Source organism: Pieris napi, chromosome 18 (assembly GCF_905475465.1).
Source record: "Pieris napi chromosome 18, ilPieNapi1.2, whole genome shotgun sequence".
Lineage (NCBI taxonomy): Eukaryota > Metazoa > Arthropoda > Insecta > Lepidoptera > Pieridae > Pieris > Pieris napi.
In genome coordinates, this window is record NC_062251.1 from 10140340 (window position 1) to 10166856 (window position 26517).

General features: G+C 32.8%; 3 protein-coding genes and 1 long non-coding RNA gene across 7 annotated transcripts; 1 reads left to right on the forward strand and 3 right to left on the reverse strand.

The window, feature by feature from the left end:
• Positions 1 to 6950: 6950 nt before the first annotated feature.
• On the forward strand, positions 6951 to 9019 carry LOC125058528 (putative nuclease HARBI1). Of its 3 annotated transcripts, none has more exons than XM_047662618.1 (4): positions 6951 to 7394; positions 7511 to 7797; positions 7915 to 8476; positions 8549 to 9019. In XM_047662618.1, the coding sequence occupies exons 1-4, from the start codon at positions 7177 to 7179 to the stop codon at positions 8553 to 8555; spliced, it is 1074 nt and encodes a 357-aa protein (XP_047518574.1). In that variant the 5' UTR covers positions 6951 to 7176; the 3' UTR covers positions 8556 to 9019. The 3 variants fall into 3 exon arrangements, 2 of the variants coding, with proteins under 2 accessions (XP_047518574.1, XP_047518573.1); XR_007118429.1 differs by having other exon boundaries at positions 6952 to 7394; positions 7915 to 8817; positions 8897 to 9019; XM_047662617.1 differs by having other exon boundaries at positions 6952 to 7394; positions 7915 to 9019.
• A 388-nt stretch (positions 9020 to 9407) lies between these two features.
• LOC125058530 (myb/SANT-like DNA-binding domain-containing protein 3) lies at positions 9408 to 11012 on the reverse strand. Of its 2 annotated transcripts, none has more exons than XM_047662620.1 (6): positions 10690 to 11012; positions 10348 to 10573; positions 10109 to 10255; positions 9997 to 10048; positions 9802 to 9851; positions 9408 to 9733 (listed from the first exon to the last, which is right to left on the reverse strand). In XM_047662620.1, exons 1-6 carry the CDS (start codon positions 10707 to 10709, stop codon positions 9449 to 9451), a joined length of 780 nt encoding a protein of 259 aa, XP_047518576.1. In that variant the 5' UTR covers positions 10710 to 11012; the 3' UTR covers positions 9408 to 9448. The 2 variants fall into 2 exon arrangements, with proteins under 2 accessions (XP_047518576.1, XP_047518575.1); XM_047662619.1 differs by having other exon boundaries at positions 9802 to 9849; positions 9992 to 10048; positions 10690 to 11011.
• An 8102-nt stretch (positions 11013 to 19114) lies between these two features.
• Positions 19115 to 20512, reverse strand: LOC125058827. The gene is made up of 3 exons (XR_007118537.1): positions 20216 to 20512; positions 19967 to 20146; positions 19115 to 19885 (listed from the first exon to the last, which is right to left on the reverse strand). It is a non-coding gene; the product is annotated as an uncharacterized LOC125058827 (long non-coding RNA).
• A 10-nt stretch (positions 20513 to 20522) lies between these two features.
• LOC125058907 lies at positions 20523 to 21336 on the reverse strand (the record flags this gene model as incomplete). Its single annotated transcript, XM_047663047.1, has 1 exon — positions 20523 to 21336. A coding segment is annotated over one exon (663 nt), but the record flags the coding sequence as incomplete, so codon positions are not given.
• Positions 21337 to 26517: the final 5181 nt, after the last annotated feature.

Here is a 26517-nt window from a genome sequence, read left to right on the forward strand (position 1 = left end):
AAAACACTATTTTGACTGGATTGAAGTTATGTATTATTATAAATTTACAACTATTTAACATAATTTTAAATTTATCCGACGTTTCGCGTGCTTTACAGCGTGCGTGGTCACGGTGACTGAAGACAAAAGATGTTGAATGTCAAGAAGCTGCAGAGAAAGTTGCATTATGTTAAATAGTTGTAAATTTATAATAATACATAACTTCAATCCGGTCAAAATAGTGTTTTAAGAGAAAGAAGACTTACAATTTTACTTAGGTATTATTAGAGGGCCATCTGTTGAAGGAAATCAAAATTTAGAAGAAAGTATTTGTGAAAGGGTAGTAGAATCACCAGTCTTAAGAATATAATAAGGATAAAACTTTAAATACAATTATATCACTTAATTGAAAATTGATTAAAATTTGTAAAAGTATATACTGTTATTGTTTTTTGTAGCTTACTGATTATTTGACAGACCTGGATTTAGCTACCTTTGATTTTATAGGCATGAGGCCTAAAGAAATTTTATGATAATCAATCTGTGATAGAGAATATTTCTTTTTATGTACCTTTACCAAATTCTCAGATAAGTACTCATTGTAAAATTACAATTTAAATACTTTCTAATATTATTTTTGATTTAGCCGAATTGAAAAAAAAAGAAGCACAATTTAATTTTTTATTTTTAAAATTAGTAAGTACTTAGTAGAGTAGAGAAAAAGACTGAGTGCTTAAAAAAAAGAGATTTACAGAGAGTAAACCTTATAAATATGTTTTGTTAATTTAGTCTTAGTTGTCTTAGTTTATTTTGAATGTTGATTTAAAATTAAAATAATTTGTGTAAAAACTTTTGCAGTTTTTATTTACTATATTTATTAAGCACAACAAATGATGCTATACGAATCTATATTTAATAAATATTCTTTGAGAACCGATGACTACAGAAATATCTACCTACATTTTGCACCTAGATTATGAGTCAAATTCCACCCGAGCGAAGCCGGGTTTTCATCTAGTCTTACATAATGTCAAGAACTGTTGGTAGTGTTTCTAATTATACAACCACCACTGTATAATATCATTCAACAAGCCCAATAATGTAATAAATTATTATTTGTTTTGGGTGCAAACCTTATGGAATTTCTGTATAGATTGCATTGTTCACTCTAACTTATAACAAGACTCATTCAGTCAATCTATTTGTAAGCCAAAGTAGCTTACAAAAGCTGTAGCATGTAGATTTTAGTTATGAAAACTTTTTTGATCGCCACATTTCCACACAACAATTTTTTAATTATCACTATAAAAAGTTTCTAACAATAATTCATGCAACCAAAGACCAAATTCTTGATTTATGAAGGCTTATGAACATATCTTGGTAATATAGAAAAATGTATTGACATTGTGTATTGTGTTGTTACCAGTATTTATATATGATTAGAAAAACAACACAGTATAACTTAAGGGATTTCACATCCTAATACTCGGTAGCTCTGGCAATGTTAATATTATCAATAACTGTTATAAAGAATTCACTTGAACAAACCATAAACACTATGAAAACTTCAGAAAGATAACACTGACTGCTGAACTGAGGCAACATACAAAGAGACAAAACAAACAATATCCAATGAAACGCTATTCAATTCACTTTACATACATGTCGCAAAATAATCAAGAAATTTTCCCAATTTACAATTGACCAATAACCTAACAAGACTAACAAACCAATTTTTATGTTGTACCTAGAAATCCTACCACAAAACATTATTGGTATCTAGAGAAATTTAACCAGAAAAATAACTTGTAAAGAGTTTTTAACCAAAATTATTATTCAATGATTGAATAAAATAAAACATGCATCATGTTTTGCCGGCATGTCGCACAATTCAATTCAAATCAATTCATTCATCTGTAAGACTGTTTGTCAAAACTATTAAAAACATACTGGAATAGCAAAAATCAAGTTACAACAACAAAAAATTTCAGTCTGGTAAAAGAAGAAAGTACAAACATTTTAACCAATTTTTAATCCTTTTCCCAAGCATGGACACTTCAGAAACTTCGGAAAACGCAGAGGATATTGACTGCGAAAAATAAAAATACGAAAACGCTAAACTTACGAAGAAAGCTAAAACTTGAAAGTTGAAAGGCGTCTAGAATCTTCAATCTAGATCATAGATGTTTTTTTTTTTAATTTATGGCCCGCACGGTTTGTGCATTGTGGCCCAGGGGCAAGAACAGGGAATCGGGTAAAAACAAAATTATCGGCTGGAATGGAAAATAATTAATCTATAAAATAAAAGATCAATTCTTATAAATCTACATCAAAAAGGAGTGAAAGAAAACATATTTACATATATTTATATTTACGTTCATATTGTCTAAATTTTTATATTATTACTAAAGATAAAAGCTGCTAAAAGTTTATATCCTTGTGGGTCCAATGTTGAAAGTAAACATGATATGGATGACGGGAAAGGAATTTGAAGGGAAATGAGACCTTCGAGAAGAGCCGACCGGTCGCGTCGAGGACAAACAAACATGATGCGATTGACATCCCCTACATCATATCCGCAATCGTACGTAGGGCTGTCATTAATATTTAGCTTAGTAAGATGAGCTGGGGTGCAGACGTGTCCCAGTCGCATACGAGACAGTACTGTTGTAACTTTTTTACCGAATCTCAGTCTCCAAAACCAGGGTTTAATGGGTATAGAAGGTTGAATAGTAAGATAATGGCAGCCTTTTGAACTATCTTGAGCCCAGGATTCAGTCCACGAATTCCTGAGATAAATCCTTGAAAGAGCCATCAAGTCATGCGTATAGTTTCTAAAAATGTCTACATCTCCACTCTCCACCGCCTTGTTTTTTCCTCCACTCCACTCTTCACCGCCCAGCTTTCTTAATTTATCCCTAATGGGAAAGGCAAAAGTGTTTTAGAAAGCGAAAGGGCTGACAGTTCACAGATTATTAAAAGTTTTGACTTGCCATGAGTTATATATTATAGAGTATAGTTTCGATTAGTAATTCCTCCGAAATTCAACGCATAGATATACACCGTGCACGGTTTTCATTAATTTATTATTATTAAATTACTATAGAGACAAACAGTTGATATTAGGGCTGCCACCCTACCGTTAACTTAGTTTTAATAACAATGAAAAGGATGGGAACATGTTGCTATTGGTATGTTATCTAAAGCTGGCGGCTTCAACACATTTACACTTTGTGCTTGTGTAGCGTCTGTGAATAAACGCGAGGCTTTATGTCGAACTTAATATGCATCTTGAAAAGACTGTCCGTCTCTCTCGCGCTCGGTCAAACTTATGAGAATAAAAGAGACAGTTATTGTTTTGCTTTTGCTACTATCTATGTTGATCTTTACTGTACATGTTGATCTTTTTCCTCATTATTATTTTGTCTGTGATTGTTTGCTAAGTGCGTTTTCCAATTACAGAGCATAATGCGACTCAGTGCCGCACAATGCCGCATAATGCTAAAGCTTAATTGGAACGTGAATTAGTTTTCAAATGCATCAGCAGAGTGCGCTAAGTTAGTGTTGAAAAAAAAATGTTCTGAATAGAGTTAGCAACCTCATTAATGTATAAATAATGTTAACGTGAAATAAATGGTTAACAATAATAATTGGTTGAAAACTTTTTACGCTTATTTTAATAATCAAATTATTTCATTAACATTTTTTTACTGAAATAAGAGAAAACTTTTAAAGAATATAAGGTTTTAACAAGCTAAATTAACAGTAAAATATATAATTTCATCTAAAAAGTTTACATCATTTACGTTTTGAGTAAATTTTTTCAAATGATTTCTAAAAAAATTATATACTTTTTCAAAACCATTGCAATGTCTACAAGAGTATAATCCTGTAAAATAAATTTGTTTACAGATCCGAATTTTAAAATAAAATTGTATTCATATTTTAAATGTGGAATATAAAAAAAGTAACTATTTATTTTTATACATTCATCCATACTTATATTTTTTTATAGCAATTTGAAATAACTTTAATTATTTTCAAAATCTACGACGAAACAAATTTTTCAACAATAAATAATATTTACTAACGAAAATTTCGATAAACACTGGTCAATTTTCTGTCACTGTGTTGGTATTTATTGCGAGAAGCACGCGAGAGCATTCGTTTTGAGAGTGCTCAATTGTGCGAAGCGTTGCTGTAGTTGGAACATTCAACGTTGAGCATTATGCCGCATAATGCGCTCTAGTGCTGTAATTGGAAAACGCACTTATTTGGTTGGAGGTTAGAATACTTTGAAAAAAATGTCTTATGAAATATATTCCGTCTAAACATCACCAGGACAATCTCGTGAAATGGTGCACAGTGTTTTTGTAATTATTTTAAGCATCTTAATAAAAACAGTTTAATGAAAGAAAGTTATTTTTAATTTGACATCAGATGCGACTGGGGTTTCTAAGAGGAGTATTGAAAAAATTGTTAGAGAAGTAAAAGTGAAGTGTGTTGAACTAGATGGAGCTTATGTCATGGCTAGATGGAAATTATTTACACAAACTACTCTTTTACGTTCTCAGTTGGGCTTAGAACTTTTGGATCCAAGCTCGTATGCACATAATATTTATATGTATTTGACACATTTTGATTTATTTACAACCCACCCAAGCTTACTAAAACCAGAGAAGACTAAAATATATAGCTTGGCAAAAAAGTCATATTTTTATTTTTAATTATACTGAATAGTAAAATTGCATTAGTGTGAATACTGTGAACGCGCCAGCTTTCTGTTAAGGCCGATTTACATTAAGGCCGATTTACACTATCTTAGTGTTTAGGAGAGTGCTTTAGGATAGTACTTTAGTTGAAACACATAAACGCTTCTTGCTTTAGTAAACGCTACGCTAAAGAACTTGCCTTTCAAGTTGTACTAAGGACTCTCCTAAACACTAAGATAATGTAAATCGGCCTTTATCATTAGTGTTTAGGAGAGTGCTTTAGGATAGTACTTTAGTTGAAACATGTAAACGCTACTTGCTTTAGTAAACGCTACGCTAAAGAACTTGCCTTTCAAGTTGTACTAAAGCACTCTCGTAAACACTAAGATAATGTAAATCGGCCTTTACGTATCTATGATTTAATATTATCTATGGGTTTCCGTTTCCTGTAGTATGTCTCGGACCGCCTGTCATAGCATAGAATATATGTAAATTGTAATGTCGTCTTATTTTAATAAACGCCAACCTAGCCATAACATGGTGTCAGAAGTTCAAGTGGTGAACCGGAAAAGAACACAGAAGCCGACAGAGATAAGCGCTTTAAAAATTTTCACGTAAAGCGTCGCCGCGTGTTTCAGCCTAAAAATGCCGGATAAAAACGCAAGTACAAGTTGTCCCCTGCCGCCGAGCAATTCCAGTCTTGATATCAACGCCTCGAACATGCCTTTGGCTTGGAGAAACTTCAAAACTAGTCTTGGTATTTATATGATTGCCAACGATTTGGAAAAAGAATCAGACAAAAGAAAGGTTTAAAGTAGCCAATCTGTTACAAACTATTGGCTCAGACGCTCTTCAGATATTTTACTCGTTTAACACAGAAATAGACAAGATCACCTTACTAGGATCTACTCGCCAAATTTGAAGACTATTTTACGCCGCGTGTGAACTGTGAATATCTCTGTCGAAAGGCATAAGCTGTTCAATAGAAAACAAGGTCCAGATGAAGAAATTGAGCCACTGATCTCAAGAATCTAAGCATCCAATGCAATTTCGAAGGTCTTGCCGATGATAGAGTAAAGGACATATTCTCATGGAACCTAAATTCATCTTGCTCGTACATCAGGGAACGTATCCTGATCGAGAAACCATCTTCGTTTGATGCCGCCATCAGTCTCGCTAAAACACTAAGAAACACTAGGTTAGAGGCTAAAGCCTTATCAAGCCATGAAGTAAGTGTCGTCAGTCGTCAATCACGTCACAGTCGCCTAACAAAACGTGGTCAAGAGAGTCACAGTCAAAGAAGTCATAATCGTCAAAGAAGTCATAGCCGTCAAGAAAGTCTTAGTCGTCAATCAAGTAAACCATCGTCCAGTCAAGAACCTCAGTCTAAACAGTCATCCAAGAACTGCTCCAGATGTGGTCAAGTTCACCGGACAAAATGTCCAGCCATAGGAGTCATCTGAGCAACTGCCACAAGCCGAACCACTTTGCCAAGTGTTGCCGCAGCAGACATGTGAGATTCATAGAAGAAAAAAGTATGGGTTATCCCATTGACACTTATTTTCTAAATAGTCTTTTCACTAATGAGATTTCAGTCAGCCAAAAAAACCCTTATCATATAACTTTGTCCATAAATAGTAAGAATGTAGACTTTTTGTTTGACACAGGTGCTGACACTAACATATTATCATTAAACTCTTACAAAAAACTTAATTTGTCATTGAGTAGTTTAAAGAAAAGTAATCACAAACTTTCAACCTTTAGCGGTGAAGTATTACCTACAGTAGGTCAATGCATTCTGTCTGACACACATAACAACAAAGTATTCAATGTCAATTTCCACAGTATAGATATACCTTGTAGAAATATTATTGGTCGCAATAGTTGTGAGAATTTAAAATTTGTCAGAGTCCATAATGTTCAATATCATGAGTCTATCAATGTATTACAGCTTGTTGAATATAAAGATCTTTTCTCAGGAATAGGTTGTCTTAAAGATTACGAATGTCATTTCGCCGGCTCCGGAGAATAAAATGATAAATCCTAAATCACAACTTACAGGAAAATTAAACCGTTTTAATAAGATTACTTCTTTTGGGTCCTAGGTAGGAACTTGGGAGTTAGCTTAAATGATAGCTCATTTTTAGTGTTATCTCTTTTATTATTATTATTATTGTAGCTTTATTTATTCCAAACTCATTAAGGTACAAAAAAAGAATTAAGAATATTTGATATGTTAGTAATATGTAGTAATTAGGGTGGGTTGCATCAACAAATTTTGACGGACACGTAACCGTTAAAGATGGCGCTAACGAACGTTAGACAAAAAAAGTGTTGATTCACCATCTATGACAGCTTACGTTCGTTAAAAAGTTACGCTTACGTTAACCAGTGCTTGAACCATTGGTAATCGTCAAATATTGGTTTGTAACTTCGTAGTTCGTACTTCCTACACGCGGCATTAATTTTAAAAAGTTATTTCATAATGGAATCAATTTTATTTAATACTTTTCATGGTAGTTTTTTCGAAGAGGAAAATGAAGCTCAAGTGCTTGTGAGAAAAAGAAAGGTTTTTAAAAAGCGAATTTATAATTTTAACTTATTTGATGAAAATGAATTTATTGATAGATTCCGGGTTTCAAAGGAGGTAGCTATTTATATTACAGATTCAATTAAAAATGAAATAACAAGTAATACGGACAAGTAAGTTAATTTTTATTTATTGTATTGTACTTATAGGTAGGTACCATCTTGGGCCTATATAATTTATTATATTTCAAATCAATCGCGTTACAAGACAGTATTCAACATTGTTTCAGAAATCTCGCAGTAAAACCGATTGATCAGGTCCTGGTTACCTTACAATATTACGCCTCAGGATCCTTCATGAGATGTGTGGGTGATATGTCTGGACTCCACAAATCTACAGTGTGTAGAATAATACGGCGAGTAACACTTGCAATCTCAAAATTACGCCCTCAATTTATATATATGCCAAGGACTGACCAAGAAAAGGAAGAAATGGCTACAAAATTTTATAATGTAGCCAGGTTCCCTAAAGTGTTAGGGGCCATTGATTGTAGCCACATAAATATTTTATCTCCAGGTCAGTAACATGGTACCTACTCGCACCTGTCTTTTATGTTACAGTAAATATTTACAAACAATTCATATTATGTTTGATTGTTGTATAAATCTTACTATATAATTTTATTCAATGTAGGTGGTGACAATGCTGAAGACTTCAGAAACAGGAAAGGTTTATTTTCATTTAATGTTCAGGTTATTGGAGATGCAGACTTATATATAAGGAACATAGTTGCAAGATGGCCAGGATCTGCACATGATAGTCATATATTTAATAGTTCCAATATTAAATATAGGATTGAGTCTGGGGAATTTGATGGGCTGTGGCTTCTTGGAGATTCAGGTTATGCCCTAAAATCATACCTGCTTACACCTCTGGCAGACCCCCAAACAGAAGCTGAAAAGTTGTATAATGAGAGCCACATACGAACCAGAAATAGTATTGAAAGGCTATTTGGAGTTTGGAAGCGAAGGTTCCCCATAGTTGGGTCCAAAATAAGATGTAAGATAGATAACATCCAGCCAATTATTGTTGCAACTGCTGTGTTACACAATATTTGTAGGGCACATAATGTTAAACAGCCTACAGATTTTGTAAATTTGGACCAGGAGGTAACTTCATTGCCAACACAACCAGAAAACTCTGTTTCCTCTGAATTTAATATTAGAGATGGTTTGATTAATAATTATTTTGCAAGGTATATTACGGCTATTTTTGACTTCAAAAATATAAATTGCAAATTTAATATTAAAGATGTCTTATATTTCAGATTATAACTTTTTTATGGCATGGGTGTGAAATATGGTGAAGGACTAACACATTCTATACTGTTTATAGTGCTTATTGCATGCTTTTGGTAAAGAAATAAAATATTAGTCAAAAATAATATGCCTTTACTAACTGAATTACAGCCTACAGATTTTATTAATTTAGACCAAAAGTTAACTTGATTGACATCAAACAGAAAACTAGTTTTCTCTAAATTTAATTTTATTCTAATATAAGAGATACATAGTTTAATTATTATTATTTTGCAAGGTATGTTAATATTAAGATTATTTTTAACTTCAAAGAAAACAAATCTCAAATCATATTTTTAAAGCTGTCTTATTTTCAGATTATAACTATTTTATGGTATGGATGTGAAATATGGTGAAGGATTAACATATTATATACATACTGTATAATATATTGCTATTGCATGCTTTTGGTGGAGAAATAAAATGTTTGACAAAAATAATATGCCTTTTTATTATCGAATTACAACATTACAAAGTTATGCCTGCCTATGCACATAAGAATTAAATCTTAATAATCTATTTTTTTACAGTTTTTATTATTTTTTACACTAATTTTATAACATTGATACACACAACTGTTTAATTATTTTGAAGAGCATTTATACTAAGTTTCAAGTATTTCTGATCATAAACAAGTTATAGCAAGTTTATTGAAGTCAAACTTCTTTTTTGTTATATTACATCGTAATAAACCATTCAAGAGAAACGGCAGGAGAACACCAATTCACCATGCTTTTTTGGTGGTTATGGCATTAAATTGTAGCTTATGTGAACGGTGAAAGAATTTTTGAAATTGGTCCAGTAGTTTCGGAGCCTATTCATTTCAAACAAACAAAAAATCAATCTTTATAATATTAGTATAGAAAAAACTACTTTTGTAAATTTCTTTCTAATAAAGAAATTTCCAAAAGTAATTTTTTTTCTTGAAGTTTAAAAATGATTTCATCATTCTTTCTCTTCTCATTCAGATGTTGCACTCGCAACTCAAAAATTTCTTTCTCATATTTCCTACAACTTTTAAACAATTCCAATCTTTCTGTGGATATTTGAGATGTGAGACTGGGCACATTTGACAGCCTGCATTTTTTAGGCACTTTTAAATTCCTTGTCATTGGAGTGCGAAGAAAACAGGCTGGTGATTTTGTGTTGAATACCTAATAATAAAATATTGATTTTAATCATAATAACTGTTATTCGATCATTCAAAAACACATATACATACCTCTTTTTGGATATTTGAAGAATCACAGTTTTCTTTCATTGTCTCTATCTAAAATCAAAATCAAAACTACATTATTGTAAGCATAGACATATACTTTTCTAGCTTATTACAATTATTTTTTTTATAAAATGACAATGAACAGTAAGTTAACATCAATGTTAATGATCTACTAGTATAAATTTATTCATACCTCTTCTTTTTGGTCAACAACAGGTTTTTCACTAGCCATCTCTATATTTGACTCAACCTAAAATTAAAAATAGAATAGAATAAAATATAAAAGAGCAGTGTAATAAAATATTCTTACCAATTCAGAATCATCATCGACTATACTAGCCAGTCCATCCATTGAAACTGGCATCACAGTCCTCAACCAGTCAGTGTCTGCATCAGTAGGAGGTGGAGGTGGACCACCCCCCGTTTTAAAACGCTCTTGCCTTTGTTTGCTTGCATCCTTAAAATCAATAGGTACTTCATAGTAAAAACTTATTCATTATGTATGCTATAAAATATGTCAACTTGTTCTGGAAAATTGTAGGAACATACTTTACGAGCATTCCGCTTCATGTTGTCAAATTTGGCTTGCAACTGTTTAATTGTTCTAGGGTTATTTGACAGGGCATTGAATTCTGCATGAATCGCACTCCATGCCTTCTTTTTTTGCAAGTTGTTTGAATTGTCTGTTTTTTTATTAAATAATATATGGTGATATTTTTCTATTAAATTTTTAAATCGGTCCTTCTCCTCTTTTCCAAAATTTACCGAACGTTCTCTGAAAGTCAATGAGTCAGGTGAATAAATACACTTCTAACTATATCTCTCAATATAATATATATACTTTGCGCATATACAATTCATGCAATATAATAATAAAAGCTTTATACTTACTTTGGCGAAAAGGTTTGCATTATTTATATTAAAATTTAAATTTTTTAAAAATTAGTATCGTATAAAACAATAAACATCGATGTCAAACTTGACAGAATGTTTCAACTGACATTGTTTTTATCAATGTTGTTATTACTAAAAAAAATTCCCATAAAACATTTGGTCAAAATAGCGTTACGCAAACAGGCAACCCCATTAACAATGACGAACTCATTTTTTAACAATGAAGCAACGCTAACAAGTTAACATACGTTAAAGTTCATACGAGTCTGTCAAATATTAACGAACGTAAGTAACGATAGCAAATGGTTTGAAACAACCCACCCTTAGTCTATGTTAGTATGTGTAACATTAGTATATTCAAAGTTTGGATCTCATCTAGGTAAAAGCCTCCTCCATTTTTTTCCATTTTATTCTATTTGTAGCTGTAGTAATCCAGTTTCCGCCTGCTACTTTGACAATGTCATCCACCCACCTTTTTTTGGGTCGACCTATGTTTCTCTTACCAAGTGGACCAGTCCATTTTGTAGTTTGTACAGTCCATCTTTTGTCGATGTATCGAGAGATATGTCCTGCCCATTGCCATTTCATTCTTAAGGCGTGCCTAAGAGCATCAGTTAATTTAGTTTGTTGGCGTATGTCTTTGTTCTTTATCTTGTGTATCTTCTTAATTTTCAGTATGCTCCTTTCCATAGCATGTTGTGTCGTAAGCAATCTGTTTCTCACTTTGTTAGTTAACCCATGTTGTTAGAATACCCATGTTTGGCTTGCATATGTTAGACAAGGTAAAATACATGTGTCCATTACTGTTCTCTTTACTTTTAAATTATAAGTTCCTTTGAGTATTTCTTTTTGAGACCAGAAACTTTTCCATGAGTTTTTGATTCTTCATTCTACCTCATCGTTGTTGCTGTTTGGTTCAAATGATATCAATTTACCTAGATAAATGTAGTCTTTAACATTTTCAATGCAGTATCCGTCTATTTGAATTAGCTTCCTACTGCTATTTGTTATTATTTTTGTTTTGGTAGTGTTCATATACAGCCCTACTTTTTTGCTTTCCTTGTTCAGGTTTTGCATCATTTGTTCCAGTTCCTGTGCTGATTTAGCAAAAACAGCTATGTCATCTGCAAACCTTAAGTGACTCAAATGTTTTTCATGAATCCAAATTCCCTTTTTACTCCAGTCTAATTTTTGGAATACAGTTTCTAAGACTGCTATAAACAATTTGGGTAACAGTGGATCTCCTTGTCTTACACCTCTGTTGATGGTTATATTTTCTCCTGTTTTTTCGAGTTTTACTCTGCTTGTGTTCCTAGTGTAAATATCTTTAATTATGTTAATGTAGCTTGTGTCTATGTCTCAAGCCTGTAAAGCTTTCCATATAGAGCTGTGGGTGATGGTGTCAAATGCTTTTTGGTAATCTACAAACCCAATATAGAGAGGTTGATTAAATTCTTTGATTTTTTCTAGGAGTTGTTCAATGGTATGTATGTGATCTATTGTGGAAAAGCTAGAGCGGAAGCCTGCCTGTTCTATTGATTGTCTCTGATCTATTTTTTCTGTTATTCTACTTAGTAACAATGCTGAAAATAGTTTATATAGGGCTGACAGTAAGCTGTTAGGCCTATAATTACCAATATCCTTAGGATCTCCCTTCTTATAGATTAATATAATTTCAGATTGGCACCATTGCTGTGGAGCTTTTCCTGATTTGAGAACCACGTTAAGTAGATTTCTTAAAAATGGTGCTATTAGGAATGCTCCTTGTTTCAAGGCTTCATTGCTGATGTTATCTGATCCTGGGCTCTTGTCATTTTTCAATGTCTTTATATGGTTTTAGAATTTCAGATTCTGTCACTTCTTTTATTTCAGTTCTTGTTCTTTGTTGAGCATATATAATTTCATGTACATATATTATTTTCTTCGGTTGGCTTTGAATATAGTTCTGAATAGAATGCTGTGGCACATTTAATTAAATCTTGTCTAGTCTTTGTTTTGCCCTGGTTAACAGCTACATTTTGTATCCAGTTTTTATGTGTTTTTAATTCTTTATAAGCTCTTTTTGTACTTCTATAGGTTGTTAGGTTTCTCTCAATTACTTTTCTTCTATGGGTTTTGTAGTCTTCTCGAATGGCTTTATTGGTCTTTTTATTGTTTGTATTGTTATCTCTATACTTCGTTGAAATTTTAAAAGATTCCACTGAACTTGAGATATTTAGGAAATAAAACATTAGACTAAATTTAACAATAACATGTGTTGCTAACATGCACTTATCATTTTTTTCTCAATTAAACTTAATTCATACGAATATTGTAATATAGTCCTGTCATGATATTCTACGATATACGAACTCTCCAGCAATGTCGGTAATCTAATATTATCATCTTATTCGCGTTATTATTCACATAATGAATTTACGATATGAGTAAATTAGACGTTTTTTCTGGGTATTTCAATTAAACTACTTAATTATAATCAACTGTTATTTATTTTGGGACCAACATTTAAAGCCAACAAAGATAATGACAAAAATAATACTTTTCAAAAAAACAAAACAACCAAACAAACATAACATAAAGTCACTCTCAAATAAATCAGTCTATAATCAATCTATCTATCTCCATACTCAAATCTTTATAATTAAGTGGCATCTTCGAGTAAACATTCAAAGTCACAAAACCTAATATTCCAAATAAAATTTAAAGCGAAATCTAAGTAATTTGTATCCAAAAGTATATTATAATTTAAAAAAAGTCTTCTTATTAGTTGCTCAATATTTAAAAAAAATTAGTCTTCATCAGCACAGTTATCAGTTGGTGCTTCTGCCTCATCATTAAATTTAAGAGATTCATAGAAACCATGATAGTAGCTTGGTATGTCATTTGATTTACAAAGATTAATGAGATCAGAATGTAGGGCTTTACGTATTGGCAGTCTCGGTGTATACAATTTTTAATTCAGGACTGTCATTAAATATTGGGTGTATTGGAAGCATGTCTGTGTCACCGTTTGGATCTCTGTTGGCGTTCAACGTTGAGCTTAGAATACTCAGCATCAAAATCATATTTAAACCGCAAGATGAATGGTTCTGAACTGGTTACATTGATTTCCATTATTTTAGACCACTTTATCTTCTTACCTTCATCATCTTTACCCCAGTGTTTTTTTCAAAATTTGTGATGGTATACAAATAGAAGGTTTTACTACTACTGTTTTCATAATTCATCCACTCTTTATTGGCATGTTTCGGGTCATTTCCTAATCCTCGCCAATTTTCGTTCTGTAAAATGTCCTGAAACGTATCATTATTGTTTAATTTCTCTTCTGACTTTTTATCATGGCAATTTAAATTTTCAACTGATATTGATGATTATTTATTTTATTTATTTATTTATTTATTTATTCTATACATCATCCTAAATAGAAAAATGTTGGCGTGGTGGAAACACAAACTGGACACAGTTAATTTATTAAGATTGTCATCAACGAATTTTGTAATTTTATTTTGAAGTAAAACGACCCCGCCCAAAAATTTTTTAAGATGAGCCTTTACGAAAATATCTATACGTGCTGGTAAAGTGATTTGTTTATTCAACATAATCTTCAAGTCCTTGAAATCCTCTTCGATATATGAAGACGTTGGGCGTAACTTTTTATTTGGGACACAAACTTTGGTCCATAAAGGGAATTCTTTGGCTATATTATGTATCAATGGTTCTTTAAATAATGGAACATAAAAACAATTTAATATGGTACCAATATTTTGAATATTGTCTGAATGCGAAGCAAGATTATCTGCCCATAACTTAATTGTAACATTATTGTCACATGAGCTTTCAAAACAAGTGTCATTTAAAATGTCACTTTTATCCGTACTAAAATCCATAGTTTTTATTTTTTCTTCCATGTCATCTATTAAAATTTTAGTTTTTCTGTTGCTGATAAGATTTTCCAACTCAACTCGAGCATCTAGAGGAGTAATAAATTTATTATTATAACAAATCATGGAATCTTCATACTCAGTATTGCAAATGATTAATGTTAATATCAAAATCCTTTCTAGATCTTTCCACTGATCACATTCAATGAGTAGTGCAATACAGTACAAGTAAAATGACTTAACATTTTTATGGATTACTGACTTCCAACACTTCCAATTACTAGCTGCATGAATAAAATGAGCCGTGTCCAAGCGAATATATGTGTTTGGCTGGGTTGTAGTGGCACATTTAACGTTGTTAAAACATAATTCTATGTAATCAGATAATGATCGACTATTAAATGCTAAAGATTCTGATTCAGATCATGATTCTTTTGTTGCTTAGAATATACATAATTAAAGTAATCTGGATCACGTTTTTCATCATCTTCTTAATCTTCATCATCATCCCAGTTATCATCATCACAATCCGTGTTTTTATTGTGAGTTGAATGAAAATATCCACATTGTTCGCGTTAAGAAGAGCTCGTGAACCGTCACACACAACTTCATAAGGATAGTGTGGGATCGTGTTATTGGATACTTCCCGCACCCATTTTCTTAACCAAAGTGTGATGGTATCGGCATCGTGAGATTCTGACAGCATTTGAAACACTGATAAGGAAGTACCATCAAAATTTATTACTATTGAATATAAATTGCGCTTGTACGTCCGTTAATGGGATCAGTGAATTTCTTGACAACTCCTCCAGTTGCGTCAATACAAATTCTTGAACATTTTCTATGAAAACGATAATACTCTCTAAAACAATGAATTTGAGATGGAGTAGCATAAAATACCCAAAACGGTTTCAAACATACGGTTATCACAGCTTTGATAAATTGGTGTTTCATTTATATATAAAAATGAAACCCGTTTTCCGTTGTCACGACATAACAAGAAAACGGCTTGACCGATTTGTCTGATTCTTTTTTTATAATATTCCTTGAAGTACGAGGATGGTTCTTACGCAGAGAAAAATTAAAAAAAATTGAGTGAAAAAGTCTAAAAACAACACTTTTCTATAATTTCCCATACAAAATATTCGTAATAATATTTAAAGGCAATTTGAACTTTAATACCATATCAAAAAGTTCAAGTGTTAGTGGAGGGGTTCCGGGAAGGTAAATATATATATACAGTCAAAACCGGTTATAACGACATTGAAGGGACCGTATAGTTGCCGACGTTATATCCGATATTCGTTATAAGCAATGTCATATATTATATATACACAAGTATAGTTCATATGTATGTACAATACATACAAGTTATATTATCATAGTTATCTATCTAGAATAGGTAAGTATGGGTTATAATATGGTATGTTAATATTATAATATGTAAACGAGTTAAAAAAGAAACAAAAATATTTATTACGAAATAATTAGGTACAAAAGTAATCAGTCATTTTGGTCTGTTTTTTTTTTAGCCCAGTCTCAAATATTTTTTGCATTTTACGTTTCATACTCCTCAAGGTATGAGTATCACCAGTATCAAACTGTTCGTTAAAGGCAACAAATTTTTGCAAAATTGTTACAGCGTTAAGAGCCTCCGAAATCGTTGTTGGCTGAAACTGTTCGTTGGGAGAAAGTGCGTAGATAATAATATGCCTAAATATTCATTCAACGTCTCTAAATAAGATTTAAAATCGTTGTAATAACCGATAGGTCGTTGTAAACGATGTCGTTATAAACGGTTTTGACTGTAATTATATTTTTTGACATAATGTATTTGTTGTATTATCAACTTTTTTTTATTTTACAAGCTAGACCGGTGTCCCGAATAGCAGAATAAGTATTTAAAAAAAAAATAAAGAATCGACTGTTGGGCGGTACGATGTTCGCCAGGCCAGCTAGTAGACAATAAGAAAGAAAGTAAATAAAAAAGAGTATTATGCTACAATATTGTTATATCAATATTATCAACATTTCATACTAACTTTTTCAGAAGAAACGATGAATGTTTGTTTATCAACTGTAATCAATCACTTTTAGTGAAATAAAACAATATTTTTTTTAAATAATACTTATGTATAAAGTGGAGTATTTTGTTTATTATCTCTCCATACTCCATACATATATCCACGTCATGGTTAAAATCGAGAAACTATTAATTAATATGAATTTTCGCGAGAGCGATAATCAATGCGCAATAACATTTAATTAAGATTTATAAAAAAAAGTTAATTATTATTAAGTTACAGGATAATGAAAGCCGAACAGTTGCTTATTTTGAACGAACAGTTCTTGAATAGTTCTAAACTATTAGAAAAAAAAATATCAAAATATCTATAGTTCGTGCCAAATTGAGGGTCAATTTTTTTATAATTAAAAAAAAAAAAAACGAACAAAATTTTTTTTTTATAGAACAATGAAGAACAGTTGATAGAGCCAAAAAAAAGTGCAAAAAATAAATTTCCCCCCGCCAACTTAAGAATCATTTTTACACTACACCATTATTAAGATTTTTTCGTAACACTTATGAAGATTTTATATATTTCTTACAGCTAATGGCTACCTCTATTATTTTACTTTTTTAGTTTGAACATTAAGCACAATAAAAGGTTTTTTTTTTAAATAATCTTTCCATAACTGAGGGAAAATAAAAAAAATAATTTTAATACTTACGTGCGTCGTTGTTACCCTAGAAAATGAAAGTTCTTGGTAGTTATGACTTTGGTTGTCTTAATATAAAATGAAACAAATTTTGATTAATCAATACAAGACTTAGAATTGTCAATTAAACAAGTAGTCTAGTCGACAAGTTGAAAATGTAACAAAATAGAGATACTACTCTTAAAATTATGTGCGATAGCTCATTGGATCCGGAATGACGTCTAGAAAAATGTGCTAAAAGCGTGTATTAGCACATAAAAAATTGCAAAAGTTATAGACCATTAAAGATGAAAAAATAATGGCATTTAGTTTTTTGCCAATATTTAATAAACTATTAATATTTAAGAAATTTCAAATAAAGATTCTGAAAGAGGAGGAAATTTCTAATAAAAAACTCCTGACTCCCAGAACTCTATCTCCATTATTTATAATGTTAATTTAACGCTGAAAATAGGTCTGCGGTTGACATTTTTAGGATTCGCGCGTGGCGTCAAAAGCGACTACGGCACATTAATTAATTCATTTAAGGTATTGAATATTTTTTTTTAAATTTGAAAAAATTATGGTGTGTTGTGAACACTATAATTAATTTATTCCCGTTGAAAATTTTACTTAAAGTTAATTTTTCAACAAGTTAAATAATTGTTAACTAACGAAATTTTCTCGAACGACCGTCTTAATTGTAAGTGAAAAAAAATGTTTAAATAATGGTCGTAAAAATATTTCGCTTCGTAGAGCCTTTCTTACATACATACTTAACAAGATCGTGCCATAAAAGTTAAAAAAATATTTATACTTTGTTTATAACAATTTTTTTACTTAAACAAAAACTTAAAAATCCATGTAATGATGTTAAAAAAAATTTTTTTTTTCTAAATCATCATATAATCGTTTTTTTATTAATACAAGATATTTATTGATTTGCAAAAAAAAAATTCCCGCCATTTGTTGATAAATTTTTTTTAAACAAATTGATAAAATCAATATTTAAAAAAAAAAATTTAACACAACTTTATTACATTAAAAATTTTATTTTAAAAAAAAAAATTTTTCCTTAATAACAATTTTTAATTGTTTATAATCGTTTTTTTTAATTTTCTATTGTTTAAATAATTAGATAAGAAATTTTTTTTTCCTAAAAATCATAATTGACAGTCTTCTATAAAGTAACAGAAAAAAATTTTTTTTTAATCAACAATTCTATTGTTTATTAACTTACCAATTTGTTATAAACAAATATTCAACTTTTGTTTATTTTTTTTCTAAAACTTCTAAAATTAACAAAAACAACCATATATAACAAAGTATAGAAAACATTTTTTTTAATTTTAAATAAAAGTAATATTCATGATAATCAAAAAATTTACAGTTTTTTATTAGAAATTTCCTCCTCTTTCAGAATCTTTATTTGAAATTTCTTAAATATTAATAGTTTATTAAATATTGGCAAAAAACTAAATGCCATTATTTTTTAATCTTTAATGGTCTATAACTTTTGCAATTTTTTATGTGCTAATACACGCTTTTAGCACATTTTTCTAGACGTCATTCCTGATCCAATGAGCTATCGCACATAATTTTAAGAGTAGTATCTCTATTTTGTTCCATTTTCAACTTGTCGACTAGACTAAAGGTACAATGTCGCAGAGCTTTATCCTAATGACAGTTTAATAATTATGAACTATTCAATAAGTACCTACTAAATGACATCATAGGATACATGCTATTTTTTATCAGTCTTACCCGTTTTTATCTTTATGGCACAGAAAAATCACAGATGTTTACTACACTTACACTATATTCTTAAAATCTATAACCCTGCACTTGCAAAAAGTTACTCCTAAACGTTAAACTTACTCAATATAATTATAAACTTTATAATCAATGGAATGTTAGACCACTTATTAAACCATAATTGTTGTGAAGTACTCAAAGGACTTCTGTGATTGACAATTATTTTGAAATATTAAAATAGACAACAGATAAAAATATATAAAACAAACTTTCGTAAAATCCAGAATAGCATCTTGGAATAATATTTTTTTGTAATAAAGTCCGCAAATCCTGTTTTTTTTGATCAGAAATCGTTAGTTTAGAATTATAAGCTGCTCTTAAACGTATTTCACTAATGTGTAAATTATTATCTGATCGAGTTTTACGCGTATTAATGGTTGCTTTTGATTTTACTGATATCCATTCCCCCTCATAAGAATATTTTAAATCATAAGTCTCAGAATTTTTTACAAATCGTAGGTATAGATTTTATTTCAGATAATTTAATCTGGTTACCTTGCAGATCTTTGTTAACATTTAATGTAATATCCTCAAACAACTTTTTTAAAGCATAAAAATCGTCATAGTTCAATTCGTTAACTACAAAAGCATTTCCAGTTTTCTTTGAGTCTCGTATAAGTTGAACATACTGGTAAGGAATGTAGATAGGACCAGACTTTTTTGCTCTTTTAATTGACTTTTCGATTAGCGAATGAGCATTGTCACCCTCATTTTGTGTGTGGCCACGAATCAAATATTTATGGGTAATCGATTTTATTGGAAGAGTTTCAACGGCGTAATAATACATGCTAACCAGGAATCTAGAAGAGCAAAATATAGAAATTGATCAAAGAAATATTTTGATTTTTATTTTTTTAGAAAAATAATGACAGTGAACTTACCTGTTTTTCTGCTGACCACAGCAGTTGTCAGAGTAGAATATTATATTGCTACATTTTTTGGATTTCGGCAGTCTCTTTCAGAAATTTCAATACACAAGAACCAATTTCTACAGCTCCTCTATTGCCAAGTCCCTCGTGCCAAAAATAGCAATAAGTAATGTTATCTTTTATATTTGTAATCTGTTAAAATAGTTAAAATATTAGTATTTATATAAAGTTACACACGTATAGAATAGGGAAAATACAAACCGTAAAATTTAAACAATTTAATTTCGATTTGTAGAAGAACGCTGAACTATTACCAATAGGTACAGGCATAACTGCCTGTAAATCATATATTGCAACGACAGTTTCTTCATTTTCTTTTACCAACTCTATATCCTTCGCTTTCTCTTCCCTACTTAATGTTTTCTGCTTTAGGTGTTTTTCGTAACATTCTTATAATTTGATTTGGTCTTCTCAAGTGGCATTTTTATAAGACTCGCAGAGATCGCCCTGATCTTTTTTGGGTGCAAAAAACGATAAATTAAATTCAGTGTTGAAAATTCGGTATCAAATGTTGATGATGGCATTGTTCCTCTAATAGATACATAATTACGATGCAACTCTTTAACAGTAAGACCGCCATCAATAAATTCACGAGTAGTGTTAGCTCGAGTATAGTGAATCTCAATTCTAGGTACAGAATTAATGTGATCGCGAACCGATTATAAGATTTCCGGGTTTGTTTGATTATGATGCCCATGTTTGCCACGTTTATCTTCTGGGATCACACCTGTTATACAGCTATTTCTACCTTCAATAACAGTTCGCAATGTTCTCTCAGATATCCCCAAAGTATTGATTAAAAAAAATTTACACACTCGGTTACTTTCGCCATTCACCGTGAAATGAAAAACACAATTTTGTTTCCTAGTTTTGGCAGCTCCTTCTTTATCTCGATGGTAAGGGACTTTTAATGTTGTTAAAGAGGAGTTTAAAAAATCACGCTGCCTTTGCAGCGTTCCCAAGCCCCAATAACAATCAAATATTTCCTGTCTTTGTCCTTCCGTTATTTTATTACGACATTTGAGTCTACATTTTTTTGTACATGGTAATTTAAAAGACTTTTCTGCGACAGTTTTGCCAGTTCTAGATATGTATTGTTTTCCAGAGTTACGGTGTCGTTTTCGTACATTTTCGTACTTTATCCACGCAGATTCATTCCGCACTCTCTTTTTTCCTTTCTTGGGTACAGTAGTCTCGGCAGGTAGCGCTACTTCTTGGCTGGCATCCATTAAATTGGAATTTCTAACCGAATTATGAGTAGTCGATGTCGATGTTGAGCTAGAAGTAGAATCAGACGAACTGGACGATGATACGGCCACGTTTTACAGATTGCTCTGGTTTATATTCGTCACCACTATCATCTGCAGAAAAGTCTTTAGTTTCGCCTTCACTACCATTTTTGTCGTTAGCTAGGATTGGTGGCGAATTTGTATTATTTAGGGAAGATATAATATTTTCCGTCACAGTTAATGCTGTTTTTGGTCTCCAGTATGCTTTGAGTATTAAGCCAGAAAGGAGACGCCATCACTCGAACGATGCTAATTAATTTTTCTGTCAAAACATCGGCGGGGGACGAGGCACTCACACAGACAAAATTTTACTACAGAAACAAATTGCACAATGTTTGTACACACGCACACAAACCTAATTTGCTTACATAAGAGTAACCGCAACGCACACATTTAAAGAAATCGTATCTTTACACGTTACATGTACAGCACACATACGCAACAATCCCGAGATAATTAGAGCTACCACCATGTCGATAAGGAATGTCGATAAAATTTATTCATTCAATCATTCAGTTGTTCATTCTATTCTGCAATAGCAGAAAATTTCTAAAAAAAATTTTTTTCACACATGGGGTGGCAAATTGTGAACTAATGGCGCCACAAGCGACTGTACCCAAACTCTATGAATTGGTCGGTTTCAGTGTGTATAAGGATAAGTAGTGTCAAGTTCTTGCGTGACTCAAGCTAATAACGGACTTTGGTTTGGGTACCGTCCCTCATGGCTTCATTAACTTTCACTAAGGTGAAGTAGTACATCAAGAAGGACACTAGCGCTCCATGTTTTTATTTATATTTTATTTAAACAAACAACTGAATGTACATTGGACTTTTCTTTCTTCTTCTTTTCTTTCTGTTTTCTGTTTTTGCAACAGTTGCACCTTAGAAGAGTATGTTAGCGATGATTTCTAAAATGTTTATAGCATTTCTAAAATATTTTAGAGAAAATTTGCAATACATTACTATACGGCTAATATTTAGAAGAAGTTATGCGCTGGTCTCCTCCATGACGCTCCATCCTAAATGTAATAAAATAGGCAATTCAAACAACGTACTTAAGAAAAAATATTTATTACAAAGAGTTTAAAAAGTACAACAGGGGGTTTCTAAACACATTGTCAATCAAAGTATTTATTTACATGAAAACATCATGTAACTGTATAATCATTTGACATAAAAAAAAAATATTTTTATTGCTACTACTTTTTTAAATAGCGTAATTGAAATCCCATGATGATTTTGAATTTAAAAATTTGAAACGACATAAGAAAACACAATTTTATTTTATACTAGGTACTAGTTTTATGTATGAAATAATAAGAACACTATTTTTACTTACAAAATAGCGGATTTTGATAAGTTTTATTTAAATCTGCTAATCCAGCAAAACTTTTTATTGATTTTTGAAGTGAATGAGTTTTGTGAATATATGACGGATACATTTTTTTGGATCCTTTTTCTTAGAAAGGTAAGTGATTCTCGTGTTTACATATTTTTCCATAACAACCTTTGCCAGTTCTATGTTATGCGTCACATAATCGTTGTCAAAATAATGTTCCTCAATAGAATGAAAGAGTATTTTCCCTACAAGTTTTTTTAAAGTTTGAATAACAATTCGTTTAGTGTTGTATTTAGGATCAACTTTTTTATCCGACGTAAGTGTGGCTCTAATCTCGAATTCACAAAAGCGACATAAGGATATAACCTCTTCTGAGGCATACATTAAGCCACCTCTACTTTTTTGATAAATCAAGCTTTCTTTACACTGCACGCCTAAAAGAGAAAAAACCACGTAGCCCGCTATGTATTTCACTACTTCCTCGCCGAAAGGAGATAAGTATGTGTAGCTTTTCCATCAGGATATAGAAGTTCTAGTTCAGCTCAACATACTCAAAAAGCACATCTTCATTATTTGAGTACTTGAAAAATATATTATGCTTGTGCGTTTGGTGGTATTTTAGCCACTGAATGCTTAACCACTTTACTTTGGAGCCCTCACTGGTAATCTTTCTGTTGGTAATATTCATTTCCAGTCTTTTTGTAGAAGTGTTCTTTTTTCATCTTCAAATATATTTTTCAATAGTTTCTTTTTCTTCTCAATCAACCCAAAATCTTGGTCGCAAGCTAAGTAAGAATGACCACTAAGAAAGAACTTGTGGTCAATGCTTTCAACTATAAAATCTGGGTGAGCTGTGTAATATACTGACACAAAACTGCCATTTTTATGTTCCGGTTTTGCCTACCACATTGATCAGAGCAAAGAATAAGTTTTTTGGTAGTCACATTTTCATTAATATATCTCAGCAAACAAGATTCTATCTCTTGGGGACCTCTGGATGCAATTGTTTCATCCCATAAACATATAGTGAATTTATCAGTAGGAGCATCATGGATTCCAAGACAATAAGTCCACAGTTGTCTCTTGTTGAAATTATAGGCGTAGGTAATGTTTTCATCAAATCGAATACTAATACTGTGGTGTTACCATTTACTTTAGCCTCTTCTTTATCTTGTTTATAACTATTTCTTGCAGAATCTGCTTTTAGTAAGTAGAGCTTTCTCTGAGTTTCAAGATGGCTTTTCTCCTCCTCATTATCACAAGCTTGCATCTTTATCCTTAAAATGGTGAATAGAAATAAGTACGGTACGGTTTGCGTATATCTTAATGCGCACGCGACGCCGGTTAAAATTTAACTATTTTTGCGCCATCATGCCGGAACGCCACCTACCATCTCCGGTTCGTGTGTCTTTTTATTTATTTATTAAGGAAACTAAACAGATATATCACTATACAGTAAAATAAAATAAAAGTAAAACATAAAATAAAGACATCGGACATATCCACAAAAAAAATTCACTCAAACACACAAAACATGACAGCACAAAATTTATAAATTAGGAGAACATTTAATTTGGAGATATAATAAAAGTTACTTATATCCCCTCTTGGACATGGCATTGTTGCTTGTAAGTCATAGACAGCAACTACCACACTGCTGCCTTTCAATTTGTCTTGCTCCTTCTCGGCTCTCGATAGATCTTTTTCTATTAAAATTGTATCATACTCAACTCGAAGTCGTTTCATCACCGGTAGCATTATAAAGTTGAAGTTCGCTTAAATAGGAACGTGACCAATAAGAAATTCTTTTAAAAATTTCTAGTATTCCTTCATCTTGCGGAATGGATATAGTCGGTAAAGCGACTACTTAACGTTCTGATATTTCATCAGACGCGCACATTATGAAAGGTTTTAGTGGCCATTGATCCTCATTTAAAACTGCCCAAGAGGGATCGTTTAACCATAAACCGTGCGAAATAGGTTGTTAAGCGGTTAGACCACGGGATAAACAATCGGCAGGATTGGATTTGCCGGAAATGTGAGAAAAAACCTCCTGAATCTTCGAAACTCTACTGGCTACAAATGTCTTTAAGCGGTGGGGACTGGAATTTATCCAGTTTAATGTAATCGTTGAATCAGACATAATGTGACAGGAAGTCTGCACCTATAATAGCTTTGCTAACGTCGGCAATAATGAAACGCCACGCGAAAGCGCGGCGGAAGCCTAAATGATCGATGAACAGTTGGCCGCGAAATGTTCATAGGCAGTTTTCGGTCGTCTGATTTTCGAAGCCGTGCGAGGAAAGACACAGATGTCGCTACCGGTGTCGACTAAGAACTGCATCTTCGTCTTTCGGTCAGATACAAAAAAGGCGACCTGAAGCACTGAAGCAATCGTAATTAACGACTGCCGCTGGCTTTTCCCTGATGATAATCGCATGGCTTGACATAGACACGTGCTCTATCGCCATATTTGTTATGATAGAAGCAGTTCGGGAACTTTCTGTAACTTGACTGCGAACGAGTACGATTTCTATTGCACTGGCTACCTCTATCTCTTGACCGAGATCTACCTGCATTGGTCATGGAGAGTGACTTAACCTGACGGCTCAGTTCAGCGACTTCTCTTGTGAGCTTTTCTAGTATACTGCCAGGCACAGCATCGGCGGATGCAACTTGAGGTACAGGCGGTACCAAATCATGCACCTTACCTACCTTCTGATAAGTCGGCGAGTGCTTGTAACGAAGACTCAGGCTGTGATGCGATAACTGTCTGCAAGCTGGTTGGCAAACGGCTAGTCCAAATAGTACGAATAAAATCACCTGGTATATTTTTACCAGCTAAGTGACGTAAATGTCGCAGAAATTGCGAAGGACGTCTATCTCCAAATTCGTCGTGCATTAGAAGCTGGGTGACTTCTTTTTCTCTTGACGCTGAAAAACGTTTAATAAGCTCCGTCTGAATAGTGTCATATTTTCCAACTGTCGGTGGATTGACAAGAATGTCTTTATCCTCAGCCGCATATCGCAATGCTCGAGTTGAGCACTGACATAATAATATTTTGTCTTTTGGGATCTGAAGATCCGACTCCGGAAATTCATTTGTAATGCTCGGTTTCAGCATTCCGCAATGCTTTCCGGTACCTAGAGCGGGCAAGATGAAAGCGTTTTCGCGCGCTCTCTTCGCCCAGTCTGCCCGCGCGCCGGGACTGTTGCCACTCCCGACGTAATTTGTTATGCTGCTTGCGGAGGCCGTCCAGTTCACCCGACCACCATTCGTAACCCCCAAGTCGTTTAGGCGCAACCACTCCCAAACACTTCCCCGCCGAAGTCACGACAGCGGAAGTAAACGCCGAACAAATAGCCTGAGCAGGGGCGTTAAACGTGATCCTGCCCACGCGCAGCGCAAGTTCCGAGCGAAAACGGTCCCAGTCCACCCCACGGTCCCGAAACCTTATCGGCTCCGTGCCCTGTTCTGTGCTACGCGCCCGATGCAGTTGTCCCGAAGAATTCATTGAGCCGAGATGGAACACGAAGGTGATCAGGCGGTGGTCACTCGTGCTGAGATCGGCGTGCACGGTGAACTAAAGATGTCCGGTTGGCCTTGGACGTTATGGACCAGGAGACCCCACGACAGCACGAAGCTCTCCATAGCCGTCCTACGTTCATCTGCCAATCTGCCTCTTCCTCTACACTGGTCCTCGCGACTGTACCACAGCTGTGAGTGGGTGTTTGTGTCGACACCAATCACCACGGGTTTCCCTCGAAGAGCCTCCAGCACACGCTCCAAGTGCTCCAATCCCTCGAAGAGCCTCCAGCACACGCTCCAAGTGCTCCAAGTGTGGGGCTATCTCGTCGCTGTACTGGAAGTAGGC